This window comes from Dermacentor andersoni, chromosome 3 (genome assembly GCF_023375885.2).
Source record: "Dermacentor andersoni chromosome 3, qqDerAnde1_hic_scaffold, whole genome shotgun sequence".
NCBI classification, from domain to species: Eukaryota; Metazoa; Arthropoda; class Arachnida; order Ixodida; family Ixodidae; genus Dermacentor; species Dermacentor andersoni.
The window spans coordinates 177,843,175-177,858,022 of NC_092816.1; the positions used below are offsets into that span (position 1 = coordinate 177,843,175).

At 46.1% G+C, this 14,848-nt stretch overlaps 1 protein-coding gene across 1 annotated transcript in view; it reads left to right on the forward strand.

Annotated features, from left to right (window-relative positions):
* Positions 1–11,404: 11,404 nt before the first annotated feature.
* The window catches only part of LOC126524134 (serine/threonine-protein kinase haspin-like), a 60,527-nt gene continuing 57,083 nt past the window's right edge, over positions 11,405–14,848 (forward strand). Inside the window, exon 1 of the mRNA XM_055067306.2 lies at positions 11,405–12,773. Within this exon, the coding sequence (XP_054923281.1) occupies positions 12,705–12,773 (69 nt within the window). The 5' untranslated portion in view covers positions 11,405–12,704. The remainder of the gene's footprint in view (positions 12,774–14,848) is intronic.

Here is a 14,848-nt window from a genome sequence, read left to right on the forward strand (position 1 = left end):
TACTGCTCCACCCTCTTCGACGGCCCTGCAGACACCAGTCCCGCAGGGCCCTAAGATCAAGCGAACCCCAAGGCCCGAGACACGTGTCTCGGCGCCTAACTCTCGATCCTCCAGCGCCTCAGAGAGAGCGATGGAGGTCGACGCAAAAACCCCGGTGTCATTGACACCGAAGGACAAGCGCTCCCTTGAGCGCGGTAAGAGGGACAAAATCCCAATAAGCACTCAGAATAAGAAAGCGATAACCTAATGGTTATCGCTCATTTGTATAAGCCTTTTAAAATCCATGTCACCTAACATCTCACCTCTTATTCTTTCCGTAGTGCCATTTCTTACCTTTCAATTCAAAAATGGCTTTTATTATCCATTGGAATTGTAGAGGTCTCATACACAATCTAGGTGACATTAAAGACATCATCAACAGCTTTTCACCGGTTGCAGTATGTCTCCAGGAAACTAACCTCGGTCCAAAAAATAATCAAATTCTCAAAGGTTTCACCGTTGTCCGAAGGGACCGCGAATGTTCCAGCCGATTGTCAGGTGGAGTAGCTATAGTCGTGCAGGGCGGCACTCGTACCCGAAATGTCCAATTGAAAACATCCTTAGAGGCCGTAGCTGTTACCATTCTATCTTTCAAAACCATCTCCATTTGTTCACTGTATATTCCACCTCACACACATTTTACTACTAAAGACTTAGAAAATCTAACAGATCAGTTACCGGAGCCATTTGTCTTAGTAGGTGATCTTAATGCTCATTGTACTCTTTGGGGCAGTGTGAAAACTGACCAAAGGGGGCAACTCGTTGAAGATTTTACCCTGTCAAATAATATTTGTCTTTTAAACTCACGTGCGCCAACTTACTTCTCACCGACTTCCCGCACGTTTAGTTGTTTAGATTTAGCTTTTTGTTCGCCCTCTCTCTTTACTGATTTTAAATGGGTAGCTCTCGACACCTCATATGGCAGCGATCACTTACCCGCACTCATCAAACTCCTACCATCACCAGAAACCTTAGTAACTAGACCACGCCGATGGAAAATACAGCTCGCTGACTGGCAGGTTTTTATGGAAAACGCGAAAGTGGAAAATGTCTTTTCGTCAGAACTCAGTATTGATGAACTTAATAAGAAAATCACTGAAGTCATAATCACAGCGGCAGAAAAGGCGATACCGCAGTCATCCGGTATTGTGCGCAAAAAACTAAATCCTTGGTGGACAAACGAATGTACTGAAGCCAAGAAAGAACAAAATAAGGCCTGGGGAATCCTACGGAGGTACCCCACTTATAACAATCTTCTAAATTTCAAACAGGCCAAAGCGAAAGCACGATTTATTCGAAGAAATGCAGAGAAATTATCATGGCAAAAATACATATCTTCCATCAATAGTACAGTCACATCAAAACGAATGTGGGACCAGGTGTGGAAATTTAGAGGAGAATACTCATCATACACAATACCGCTGCTTACATGTCCAGACACACAAACAACACTACAGGATCAGGCCAACTTATTAGGTGAACACTTTTATAACATATCCAGCTCAGCAAACTATTCAAATTCATTTTTAAAATATAAAGAATCGGCTGAGAAAGAGAGACTGCCTACCACTGGGGCTTCAGTTAAAATGTACAATAACCCCCTCACAATACATGAATTGAACAGAGTTCTCTCTGCCGGTAAAAAAACGACGACAGGTCTTGACCGTGTGCATTACACAATGCTGGCACACCTATCCCAAGCATCTGTAGGGGCACTTCTTAAATTTTTCAATAAGATATGGGAGTCTGGGGTAATGCCCACAGATTGGAAAAAAGCGGTAGTAGTGCCTTTCCTAAAACCTAATAAACCCGCAACATCCCCTAGCAGCTATAGACCCATTGCACTAACAAGTTGTCTAGCAAAATCCAATGAGAGCATTATCAACATAAGACTCACATTCATCCTTTAAACAAGAAGCCTAATCGACAAACACCAGTGCGGATACAAAAAGGGCTGCTCCACCACTGACCATCTCGTGCGACTAGAGCATGAAATACGTGATGCGTTTCTTCACAAGCAATACTGCCTTGCTGTTTTCTTTGATTTTGAAAAGGCGTATGATACCACATGGCGATATGGAATTTTGAGAGACCTGGCTGACATGGGAATTCGCGGCAGAATGCTCAATTGTCTATGCGATTTCATGTCAAATCGAACATTTCAAGTACGTCTTGGCACAATACTCTCGCGCACATTCACACAAGAAAATGGCGTTCCACAAGGTTGCATTCTTAGCACGACGCTCTTCATAGTCGAAATGAACTCTGTAAATAAGGTCATCCCACCATCAGTTATGCACTCAATATATGTCGACGATTTGCAAATAGCTTGCCGCGCCTCAAACCTACCCACCTGCGAACGACAACTACAAATAACAATAAATAATCTTACACAATGGGCTGATAAAAATGGTTTCCGGTTCTCAACACACAGAACTGTTACAGTTCTCTTTTCGCAGAAGCGAGGGTTACACTGCACTCCAGGTCTCACTTTACATGGTACAACGCTGCCAGTCAAAGAACACTATAAATTTCTAGGCGTAACGTTTGACACTAAACTGAACTTCCTGTCCCACATTAACGCAACTAAAATTAAAGGAAATAAAGCACTAAATATCCTCAAGGTTTTATCACCTAAGCACTGGGGATCTGACCGAACATGTCTACTACGTATATATCGGTCCCTTGTACGTAGCATCCTCGACTACGGCAGTGTAGTTTATGGGGCAGCTAGGCAGTCCTACATTAGGCGACTTGATCCAGTTCATAATCTCGGCCTACGACTGGCAAGTGGTGCTTACAGGACATCGCCTGTACAAAGTTTATACGTTGACTCTAATGAGCCGTCATTACAGCACCGCAGAGCACAACTTACACTTCGCTATGTATTAAGAATTCGGTCATCACCACAACATATATGCTATAGCATTGTAACACAGTGCCAATCACGAATACACTACAGAAATAAACCAAACATGATTCGGCCACTCATCTTAAGAGAGAGAATCAACTTTTGAACTGAGCGCTTAGTGGCGGTTGGTGCGCGCTGGCACCAGATGGGGTGGAACCTTATTCGCAGGTCCCATATGCGTCCAGCAGTTCCTGGCCCCTAGCCGCCAGCGCGAGCTGGGTCGGTAGGTCGGGGCTGGACAACAAGGTCTCCCATCGCTCGGGGGGGTTGGGGCTGGGGAGGGTGGGGGGTAGGGATGGTGGGGGGTTCTTGAGCTTAGTGCACTCTGCAATGATGTGTGCTAGAGTGCCTTTTGACCGTCTGCAAAAAGGGCATGAAGTGTCATGCTCTGTTGGGAACATCTTGTGCAAGAGCACGGGATGCGCTAGCGACCCCGCTTGCGTGCGTCGCAGGATCGTTTGCTGCGATCATATTGTCAATATTGTCAGACCTATGATGTTCCTCCCGAAGCTCTGCAGGTTGCCGAAAGGCCACCAAGATTGCCCCCGTGGTGCAATTTTACACAGCTGTGTGACTGGACGTTAACACATACAAAGAAAAAAGACATTCCACAAGAACATATAATACAAGAGTTCCGAGCCATCTAAGAAAAATATAAAAATTACACAGAATATTACACTGACGGCTCTAAAACACAAGAATACGTAGGTGTCGGGATCGTAACAAAAAATTGGGAAAACAGCATTCGCATAAATAATTTTTCTTCAGTTTTTACCGCCGAAGTTTATGCGATATGGATGGCAGTTAAGAAAATTACTTCCGACAAGCAGAAGAAGAATGCTATTATTTATACCGACTCGTTAAGTGCCCTAAGAGCCCTTAACTTAAACTCCGCGTCTGAACCCCTGCTTGGCGATATATTAAACATAGTATTTAACAAGAAATACGAAGGAACCATACGATTCTGCTGGGTCCCAAGCCATATAGGGATAGCAGGAAATGAAGCTGCCGATAGAAGCGCATCCATGGCAGCGCACAAAAGCATAACGCACATAACACTTCCATACAGAGACAGTATCAGAGCGGTTCGTAAGGCCCTAGCAAGAAAATGGCAACAAGAATGGAACTCATGCATAAATAACAAGTTACATATAACTAAACCCCTGCTTCGCGAGTGGAAATCATGCACTCACCAAGAACGGTTCTATGAGGTAATGTTATGTCGACTTCGAATTGGACACACGCATCTAACACACAATTTTTTACTTCGAAACGAAAGTCCACCAACATGCGAGAAATGTCACGAAACGCTCACAGTAACCCACATCATTATATCATGCCCACACACTGAAACACAGAGGCAGAAACATTTCAAAAACTTGTATCACTTACATATACCTCTGCACCCTGCCTTAATATTGGGCGATGACCCACTAGTGCCATTCACTAACCTGTTCCAGTTTTTAGGTGAAACCGATTATCTACATCGACTTTAAGGTAACACAGCTGTAACTACCTTAACATTGGATCTTATACTGTCCTGTGACTGGCGCAGCATAGCCTTAGTCGCTTTTGCGCCATTAAACCCGAATTAACTAACTAACTAACAAAAGCGTATGATACGACGTGGAGACATGGCATTTTAATGGACTTGCACAGACACGGAATAAAAGGGCACATGCTTTGTATAATCAAAAGCTATCTGGAGGACCGAACTTTTCAGGTAATGTTTGGACCAACTTTCTCCAACTGTTTTATACAGAAGAATGGAGTGCCGCAAGGTGGAGTATTGAGCGTTACACTATTTTTAGTGAAGCTGAATTCGATAACTACAGTTATTCCTTCTTCCTTAATGTATTCTTTATATGTCGATGACATTCAACTTTGTTTCTCCTCTTGTAATATGGCTACTTGCCAACGCCAACTCCAGTTGGGTGTAAACTCTATAGTGCGATGGGCAAACGAAAATGGTTTTAAATTTTGAGCAGAAAAAACAATATGCGTACACAAACAACTGCCACCAACCTTTCCACCCCCAGGGAGTACCAAGGAGCGCCGAACGAAGAGCTAGATCGGCCTTTCACACAGGCAGAGTTACAGGCGGCCCTTTCTAGGCTAACACGCAATACGAGCCCGGGCAAAGACAGAGTCACCAACAAGCACCTTCGACAGCTACCCCCTCGGGCGCTGACGGCTCTCCTTCGGTACTATAACGACTGCTGGATAAAGGGCGACCTACCAACAGCCTGGAAACACTCGGAGGTAACCATGGTACCCAAGCCAAACAAACCCATCTCCATCGCAAATCTCCGCCCCATCTCACTTACATCCTGCGCCGGGAAACTGCTTGAACACATGGTCAACGAGAGGCTCACCACATATCTCGAGGAAAACGATCGCTATCCGGACACCATGTTCGGCTTCCGCCAGATGCTTTCCACGCAGAACGTCCTCTTCCAGCTAAAGGAAGATATTCTTGACCATTTGAGCAAACACAGCAAGTCTTCCATTCTAGCTCTAGACGTAAAGGGCGCCTTTGATAACGTGAGCCATGAAGCCATTCTCCGTAACCTAGAAGATATCGGCTGCGGTGCCAAAACATACGCCTACATGAGCGCTTTCCTCACCAACCGTACGGTCACGGTGGGGATTGCCAACCTCCGGAGCAAGGCATTTCACCTACCTAACAGGGGTACGCCACAAGGTTCGGTAGTCTCGCCACTCCTCTTCAACGTGGCCCTCCTCAAACTTCCCCGCCTCCTAGACACCGTCCCAGGGATATTCCATGCTCTATATGCAGATGATATCACACTGTGGACGAGAGGCACGAGCACGGGGGAACAGGAGACCCGTCTTCAGGAGGCGGTCAACATCATCGAACGATACCTCAACACCTGCGGCCTCCACTGTGCCCCGGAGAAATCCGAGCTGTTAGTACTCGGGGCACGCACCCGAGGCCGGCCCCCAAGCCACGACGCACCGGACCCACAAGTCCTTCTTCAGGGAGTCCCGATACCGAAGGTCGACTCACTTCGAATTCTCGGTGTCCATATACACAAGGACGGGTCCGGCTCCGCCACACTCCCTAGGCTACACAACACCGTGGCACAGCTTACTCATCTGATACGACGGGTGGCCAATCGCCGCAATGGCCTCAAAGAGCACGAAACTTTGCAAATGGTACAAGCCCTCCTTTACAGCCGCATTACATACGGAACTCCTTACCTCAACCTGAAGACAGCCGAGAAACAAAAGCTAAACCTTCTCATACGAAAGGCCACGAAGCTCGCCCTAGGACTACCGACAACCGCCTCAACTGACCGATTGCTTCGCATGGGAGTTCACAACTCCTGGGAAGAACTTGCGGAAGCGCACCTCATCAACCAGATCGAGAGACTCAAGCTAACAACCACAGGCCGAGCAGTCCTCCGACGCACAGGTTACGTAACCAACCCAGAACACGATGACGAATGCAAGGAAAAGATCACGCCGAAGCTCCGGGAATGTCTACAAGTTCTTCAGATACCTCGAAACATGCATCCAGAACACCATCAAGGCAGACGGCTCGCCAGGGTAAATGCCATCAGACGCAAGCACCGTAACGACCCGCAGGCGCGCTACGTGGACGCAGCCAAGTATCCGGGCCGAAATGCCTTCGCCATCAGCGTCACAGACCACAAGGGTACGACACTGGCGTTGGCGACCATTCTCGCCAAACGCGCCGACACAGCTGAGGAGGCCGCTATAGCACTCGCCACCCACACAAGTGAGCATGCCATAGTGGTCTTCACCGACTCTCAAGCAGCAGCACGTAACTACATGAAGGGCAGGATCTCTATAAAAGCGATCAACATACTGAAACGTGGCGACACTCCTCCCCCCTACACCTGCATCATGTGGGTTCCGGGACATGAGGGACTCGAGGGGAATGAAGCGGCACACGCCGCGGCCCGCGCAAGCGTCAACCGGGCCTCCCCGCACGAGAATCTAGGCATGTCCCACCCACCCAAATCAGCGGAGGAAACAGAAACAATACCGCTAACTTATCAAGCACTACTGCAGCACTATCGCCTTGGACGCAGGGTATACCCTCCACCACATCCAAAACTAACGAGAAACGAAGGCACTGACTACAGGCGACTCCAGAGCAATACCTTCACCCATGGAAGCTTACTGCATCATTTCCACCCGACGCTATACAGCTACACCTGTCCACACTGCAACGTGCCAGACAGCCTGGCACACCTCCTACTGCAATGCAAGAAAACCCGAGAAACCATCACAGCGGCACCACTAGTAGCCCCAGCAGACGCAGACCAAAACTTCCTCGCTGAAACGTGGGAGGCTGCGATCTCCAAGCCTGACCTGGTCGACCAGCGCGAACTAGTCGCCCGGGCCCGGAGGGCGATCCAAGCCAGAGGGTTCCTGGAATAAGGGACCCTCCCACCTCGACTGACAAGTCACTGCTTAAAATAAAGGTTTCATTCTCTCTCTCGTACCTTTCAGTCAATACCGAAGGCTCACACCCGACCCAACATTACATATTAAAGGACAGCAAATCACACTAAAGAACGAACACAAATTTCTTGGTATGATCTCAAAAAACTCAACTTCAAAGCGCACATCACTTATGCAAAACAGAAATCTCTGAAATCCATAAATTTAACAAAGCTCCTATCCCACCGATCATGGGGTTCAGATAGAATATGTCTGCTTCGCATATACAATGCAGTTGTCCGGTCACAAATAGACTACGGATGTTTTGTGTACGGCTCAGCTCGAAAGTCAGCATTAGAGGTTCTTGATCCGGTGCATCACCTCGGACTACGTCTGTGCTCCGGCGCATTTCGTACGTCTCCCGTACAAAGCTTGTATGCAGAAACCAACCAGCTGTCTTTGGAACACAGAAGACTATTTCTTGGAAACATGTACATAATGAGAGTACTGTCCTGTTCAAGGCATCCTTGTAGACGACTATTTACAAGGCCGCGCTTTGAAATACATTTTAGCAACAAACCGGCAATCATTCCTTCCTTTTTCATCAGGTACCAAAAGCTGAATGCGGACCTATGTTTCGACGTCAGAAATAAATACTTGCAAGATGAACCTTCTTTTGCTCCTTGGGAGATGAAACATGCGCAATGCGACTTTAGGTTAACAAAAAACAGAAAACAATTTTCACCAAGAGAGACGTTACTAAGCGAATATTTAGAAATAGAATCAGGATATAATTTTTGCGTGAAATACTTTACAGATGGATCAAAAAGCAATGGCAATGTAGGCGCTGCAGTGACATCAAATCAATTTGAAAAACAAATGAGACTTCCAAGTCAGGCTACTGTCTTTACTGCAGAACTTCATGCCATTTCGTTAGCTCTTGAAGACATCCTGAAAAGAGGAAACAACCAATCTGTTATATTTAGCGACTCCTTGAGCTCTCTTCAAGCTCTCGCATCTAGGTTACCATCTAGAAATAATCTACTGAAGAAAATAAAAAAACAATACACAACATGTCACAAGAGAGCGCTAAATGTCACTTTCTGCTGGATTCCTAGTCATATAGGAATTCCCGGTAATGAAAGAGCAGATTTTATGGTAGTCAGTACCAAAGATTTGGAGCTACATGATGTTGGCCTACCTTGGCAAGATTATAAAGCCACTTTAAAAATAGCAGTTAAGAAACACCGGCAGAAAGTGTGGGATCAAGAAAAACTTAACAAGCTTCATTGCATAAAACCTATTCTACGAGAATGGCAGAGTTGTCGCCACAGACAAAGATTTTACGAGGTTATCTTATGTCGCTTAAGAATTGGTCACACAAGGCTGACACATAGTTACTTAATTAATAACAAACCACCACCAACATGCCAACACTGCGGTGAAATTTTAACCGTGCTACATATTTTAATAACATGTCCTGGTTTAGAAAAATGGAGGCAAAGATATTTTAAGATTTTTTACGAAAAAAGAATCCCTATCCATCCTATGTTGCTATTGAGCGATGAACCACTGGTCCCATATGAAGATACTTTTAACTTTTTAAAAGCCACAGGAATCCTACAACAACTGTAGCACATTTCATGTTTTATATTTTTACTTGGCCATTTACACCATTTTACAGCATTTAAACAGATAAGCTAATACGAAAATCATGTTCTTGGCGCATTATAGTCTGCACGGCTGCTGCGCCATAAAAATTCCAAATCATCATCATCATCACGATTTATGTCTAGAAACACTGCAATGTTTATTCTTTCACAGCTCCTCTCATGATCTACGTAGGTAACAAGATCTAAAACAGCATCCATCGTACACCGGCGCCTAGGAACCCGCCATATTTTCGGGTAGTGCGTTGGTGCATTCTGTCCACCATTGAAGCCTAGCGTCTATCATCTTTTTCATAAGTGTACAAAGGCAACTTGTCAGACTGACAGGGCAGAAACAATCTAGCGATAAAGGAGTTTTACGCGGTTTTAGTATCGGAACCACTCGTGTAATTTCCCAGTAAGAAGGTAGACATTCCGATATCCACGCATTGCTCAGTAATTTTAACAAAGTTTTGGTAGCCACAGGAACCAGGTTTTTCAGGGCAGCATATGTGACCCCGGCAGGTCAAGCCGCTTTCCTCTGGCGGCACGATACAAGTACGTTTGTGTATTCTTCTAATGAAGACTGCTGATCTAGGCCATGGTGATGGCCAGTGATAGAAAAATTGATCGATGATTTGACTTCTTCCACAGAGTTTTTGTTTTCAGCTGTGTTTACTGCTGCACTTGACCGTGTAATAAGCTGACAGAACTCGTTTGCAACGGTCGTTTCCGGTGCTCTCTGCACTAAAGCTAGAGCTTTGAATGGTTGCTGGTGCGTTACTGGCCCATTCAGCGAACGCAGAACATTCCATAATTTTGATTTATGTGTAAGGGGAGTAAGTGCAGGGCAGAATTGCTTTCTGCGCTTTGTACCTAGGCCCTCCGTCTGCCAGCCCATACGGTCATACATATTTTGATTAGTCCTCGGTAATTTTGAATAAGGCTGTGCGTGTGTAATTTCTTACAGCTCTGCGGCGTATAGCTCTGAGTCTTTCGTATTCAGAGTCTACACCAGCTTAACCTTGAGTAATCTTAACAGACTTTGAACATTTTGTCTTCTTGAACATTGTGTAATTTGTCTTCTATAAGCGACAATAGACTGTCTGTATCACTGACCGCATCAGCTCGACTTGTAATGTGATATCGATATGCCTGCTAATTTGTTATTTTTACAGAGTGCCGATAAGTCGAAAATCGTAGTGTAGAATGCTGTGTTAGAATGCTAAAATTATCACTAACTCTTGCTTCAATGCCTGCTTTGCATGTTGCTTCATATGCAATATCGTTTGAGCAGAACCTGAGGTCCAGGCAGCTGAAGGCACTAAAACCCCGTAGGAGCCTCACTCAGCCGCCATTCAACAAACACAGACCACTCTCCTGAATTTCCTTTTCTAGGTCATTTCCACGACGGCCACAGTAGGCGCTTACCCACATAACATGGTGCGCATTGAAAATATTACATCTTCTGGGTATTTCTGAAGGAGGCCTGTCAATGTGGAAAGTGAAATATTTGTAGAAGGTTGTAGATAAACAACCTATTAGCTGTTTAAAAGCGAGGCATCGCATTGAATGACTGGAGGTTATTGCGCTGTAGCTATGTGCTCCATGCGTTTGCTCTGGAAGTGCTACCTCTGCAAAACTGGTACCGAGCGTGCCTCTCCAGCAGCAGAATCATTCGTAGCGGTCACCGCTGACGTCAGCCCGTGTTCCTCTGTCGACTTCAAAAAGATGTCACCTATTATATGAGATCAGATGTGGCAATATTAAATAGTATATTTTAGAGTTGTATATGAAAAAATGAAATTATGGGGTTTTACGTGCTAAAACCACTTTCTGATTATGAGGCACGCCGTAGTGGAGGACTCCGCAAATTTCGACCACCTGGGGTTCTTTAACGTGCACCTAAATCTAAGTACACGGGTGTTTGCGCATTTTGCCCCCATCGAAATGCGGCCGCCGTGGCCGGGATTCGATCCCGCGACCTCGTGCTCAGCAGCCCAACACCATAGCCACTGAGCAACCACGGCGGGTAGTTGTATATGAAGTGCTATTCGAGTCTTAATCGATATTTCGTATATCGGCCCACCCCTATTTCCAATAACGACCACTGCTACACTAGACGCAGACCGCCGTGGTGACGTCGGGGCTTTTACGTGGAATTGCTAAGCCCGAGGGCGCTGAATCAATTCTAGGACGTGGCGGTCGCATTTCGATGGGAGTGAAGTGCAAAAAAATGCACACGCACGGCGCATTGGGTGTTCGTTAAATAAACCGAGGTGTTTAAAGTTCATCCGAAGTCCACAACTACGACGTGCCTCGTAATCATAGTATGGTGTTGGCGTGTAAAACCAGGATGGCGTTCTACACAGGATGTGAGGGCGCCCGGAGGGATAGGCCGGCCCCTCTCCTGTATTTCTCTCTTTCGTCGCTCGTCCAACTTCGCGCCATTAGCCTGGTCGCGCAGCATACCGTTCCGACGAATTCACGCGGCGTTGTTTTTTCACCGCAACCGCAGGGACGCGAGCTCTGCCGAATATCATGCTGATTGCAGGAGCGCGCGCGGCGGATGCGTCATGAAGCGAACACGTGGCGCGTGCCGAAGCCGCGGCGGAAACACGCACCCTTCCTGCTGCCGCACGACCCTGGTCTGAGGGGAGAGCCTTCGGAGAGCGCTGCGTAGCTGCTTCCTGCCCCGGGACCAGAGAGAGAGAGAGAGGGGGGCTTCGTTGCTCAGTGCCCTCTCCGTTCGCTCTGATTTCGCACCGACAGGTGCGTCCACAGGGTCTTGCATGCGCACGTGGCCTCTAATAGTGCTTTCGCTCCACCAATTTTTTCCTTCTTCTTTTCTTTTTTTTGGCCGTATTCGACTGACAGCGCCACAGCTGTTTACGGCTGTGAAGCGGATCGCGGAGAAGGCTCCGGAGCCCCGCTTTTGCCACGATGGTACACCGTTATCGTGGCTTAATGATGCCCGTATTTCAAAGAGAGCACGCCTCATGCGTCACAGCCATTAGGTCAGCTGATTGTGCGTCGTCTTCCCACCGCCGAGGGCGACAGTGCGCCGGGATGTCTGCATTTGTGTGTGCTCGTGCTTCAATCGACGATGCGCTGGCCGTCTCCAGTTCACTGTGCCTGTGATGAACGCTAACGAAAAACGGGAGCTGCACTGCGTCTTGTCTAGCATGCGTCGGAACCTCGGGTGTGTTTATGTGGGCCAGCACCTCGCACAAAGCGACTGAACTTGCTGTGGTGCCGTCGTGTTCGCCGCTTGCTTGGACGTCGGCAGCAAGGTTTCGGCAATCGCCAGAGCCCCGCCGCCGGAAAGCTTTTGCATTACCAAAGTTTCAGCGGCGCTCTCATCCCTCTGCCGGAAATACCTCGTGTGCAGTCGTTCCGCGAAGCCGTGCTATTGTTCGTTCCGCGTCGCAGCGCATGATTGCTCTTGTTTCACATCGGAGCTCGTGGTTGTTCGGGCCGACAGCGTGCGTTGTGCGATTAGGTGCTTGCGTGTCTCTACCTGTACGCACCAGTGTGGGATGCAAAAACGCGACGCTGTGCGGAACCTTCCAAGATTGTCACTTCAGTGTCAGTGACCTTCGCGACGCTTTATCTGCACACCTGAAGGCCGCTGCTATCTGAGTATCTGCAATGACGTCACCGCATTGATGGCGCTCCAGCCATGCTGCACCGAAGCGCCGGATACTAAACATTCCTTCGGACACATCATGGAGCGCGTAAGAAAGTTCTCTATATTCAAAATGGTGTCTCGATAAGGTTTTGCGAAGGATGTTTACGATCACAGCACAATAGTATCGGTGCAGTGAGCATATAACTAGTTTGAAATAGTTTGACTCTGAAATAATCGAGCACCTTAATCTAAGAAGGCATTTCAGAAAATTACGTCGTCAGTATCTAAACTTAGTCGAAGCGCAGTCAGATGAGACGTGCAATTCCATAAAACTAGACTGATGAATGACGTAAGCTATCACACGAGTCTTCTGGAAGAGAGCAGAAATATGTGAACTGTTCATATTTTATTGACATCGCTTTTTATAGATTCTGGATATCTTTTCTGAAAACGCGTAAAATAGCACAGGCTCCCTTTAATGCTGAAAAACACCAGATTTTATGCAAAGTAAAAAAAAAAAATGCAAGTCGAAACGATGAAAGCAGTGAACCAGGAACAAAAATCCCTATAAACTTACCTACATCAGAGAAAATGCATGACCTCACTTCGAACACACCATTTTATTTGGCAGAGAATGAGAAAGAAGGACAGCCTAAGGAACCTGTCACTAGATTTACTGATGAAAACGATTCGATGATGTTGCTTTGAAGCTTGTCGCTCGATATCTTCTTAAACTTGGCACATGCACATTTCCGAAGGCAACTGCAACGCTTGCACTGCTCAACTAGCCCTCCAGACTTTAACTTCCGTTTATGTTTCCATGCCATGTCATTAAAGAAGCATGACGCCCACCTTATATACGTGGTAGAAGGATAGACATTTGGGCGAGTTAGTACTGGTTGAACAACTTGAAGGGGCAGCTCAATATGATGAAGGCAGGAACACACAGGACAGCGCTGGGGTGTTTGATTTGATCTTTAACAGAATTATTAATAATCACCACCTGGTGTCGAGTAACAGCATTTCACTTCTTGAGATAGGTTATTATAAGAGTCGGACATTATTTGCGCAGAATAGTAAATTTATAATTTGACTAAAGAACAATTTTAATTAACCTTTGAAATACTTACTTTAGGCCACATATCGGAACTGACGAAGTGTAACTGGTGACTTCTAAACTCATATCCCATTCTAACATATTCAGAGAATGACACCAGTTTTGAGATAAGCGTTCCCAAAATTTGCGATGAGTTGCGTTGGTGTTCCAGAGGCTTATAAGTTTCAATACAAAAGAAGGCGTTTTGCTAAACAGTAAGTGGAACAACCGTGCATTTTGGCAGCAAGTCTGACATCGCTTATCTCTGAACTGGTGCTAGTTTCAAAATTAGTTCGAAGTGGATGTGCCTTAGTAGAAGTCTGGGTTCAATTTCGTGCACTGCAATACGTGCGCTGAAGTAATTAGTTGAAACGTTAATTAGTGAACTTTGATAATTAGTCAATTAGGCTATTAATATTTTAGTATGGGTGATGTATACAACTTTTCAGCCTTCCTGCTCAATAAGTAGATTTGTGCCAAGTGCCGTAGCCGCTTTTTTTTAACAATTGTGGTAGCATTAAAATAAAACGCCTTGCATAGTGTGTTACAGTTCAGCAGAATGATATGAACAGCGTCGTCAGTGCACTCAGTGAAGCACGTGCGTAGCTTCGTGGAATACGGTCTTCGCTTTTCTTCGTTGGCTGTGAGCGACGTAATATATATATTACACGCCGTAAGATATTAACGTAGTACATTGCAGCAGCATTTCTCACGTTCTCAGCTAACTTGCGAAAGAGCTGAACTATATCCGTTCTTTTTATAACTTATGTGAAGTTTTCTTTCTTCTTACTTTTGTTTTGCAAAACGCTGATGTGGGAACTGTAAACTAGGGTGAAAGAACAGCAGACACATATTATGCCCTAGATCCGGCTTCCAGACTCGCTGACGTAGTGCACTTGCATATTTATTTCCAAATGGGCTTTTAGGCACCTTAAGGTATTTTATGCCTTACTAGCTTCGCACGTGCCTGTCATTGCTGCACCTTCTCTCGCGGTGGGCCTGTATGGTGCAGAAGCATCTTTTTAAGTGGCATGTTCTGCACCGGCTTTGTTTTGTGTCATGTGATGTTTTCAGTGAATGATTCA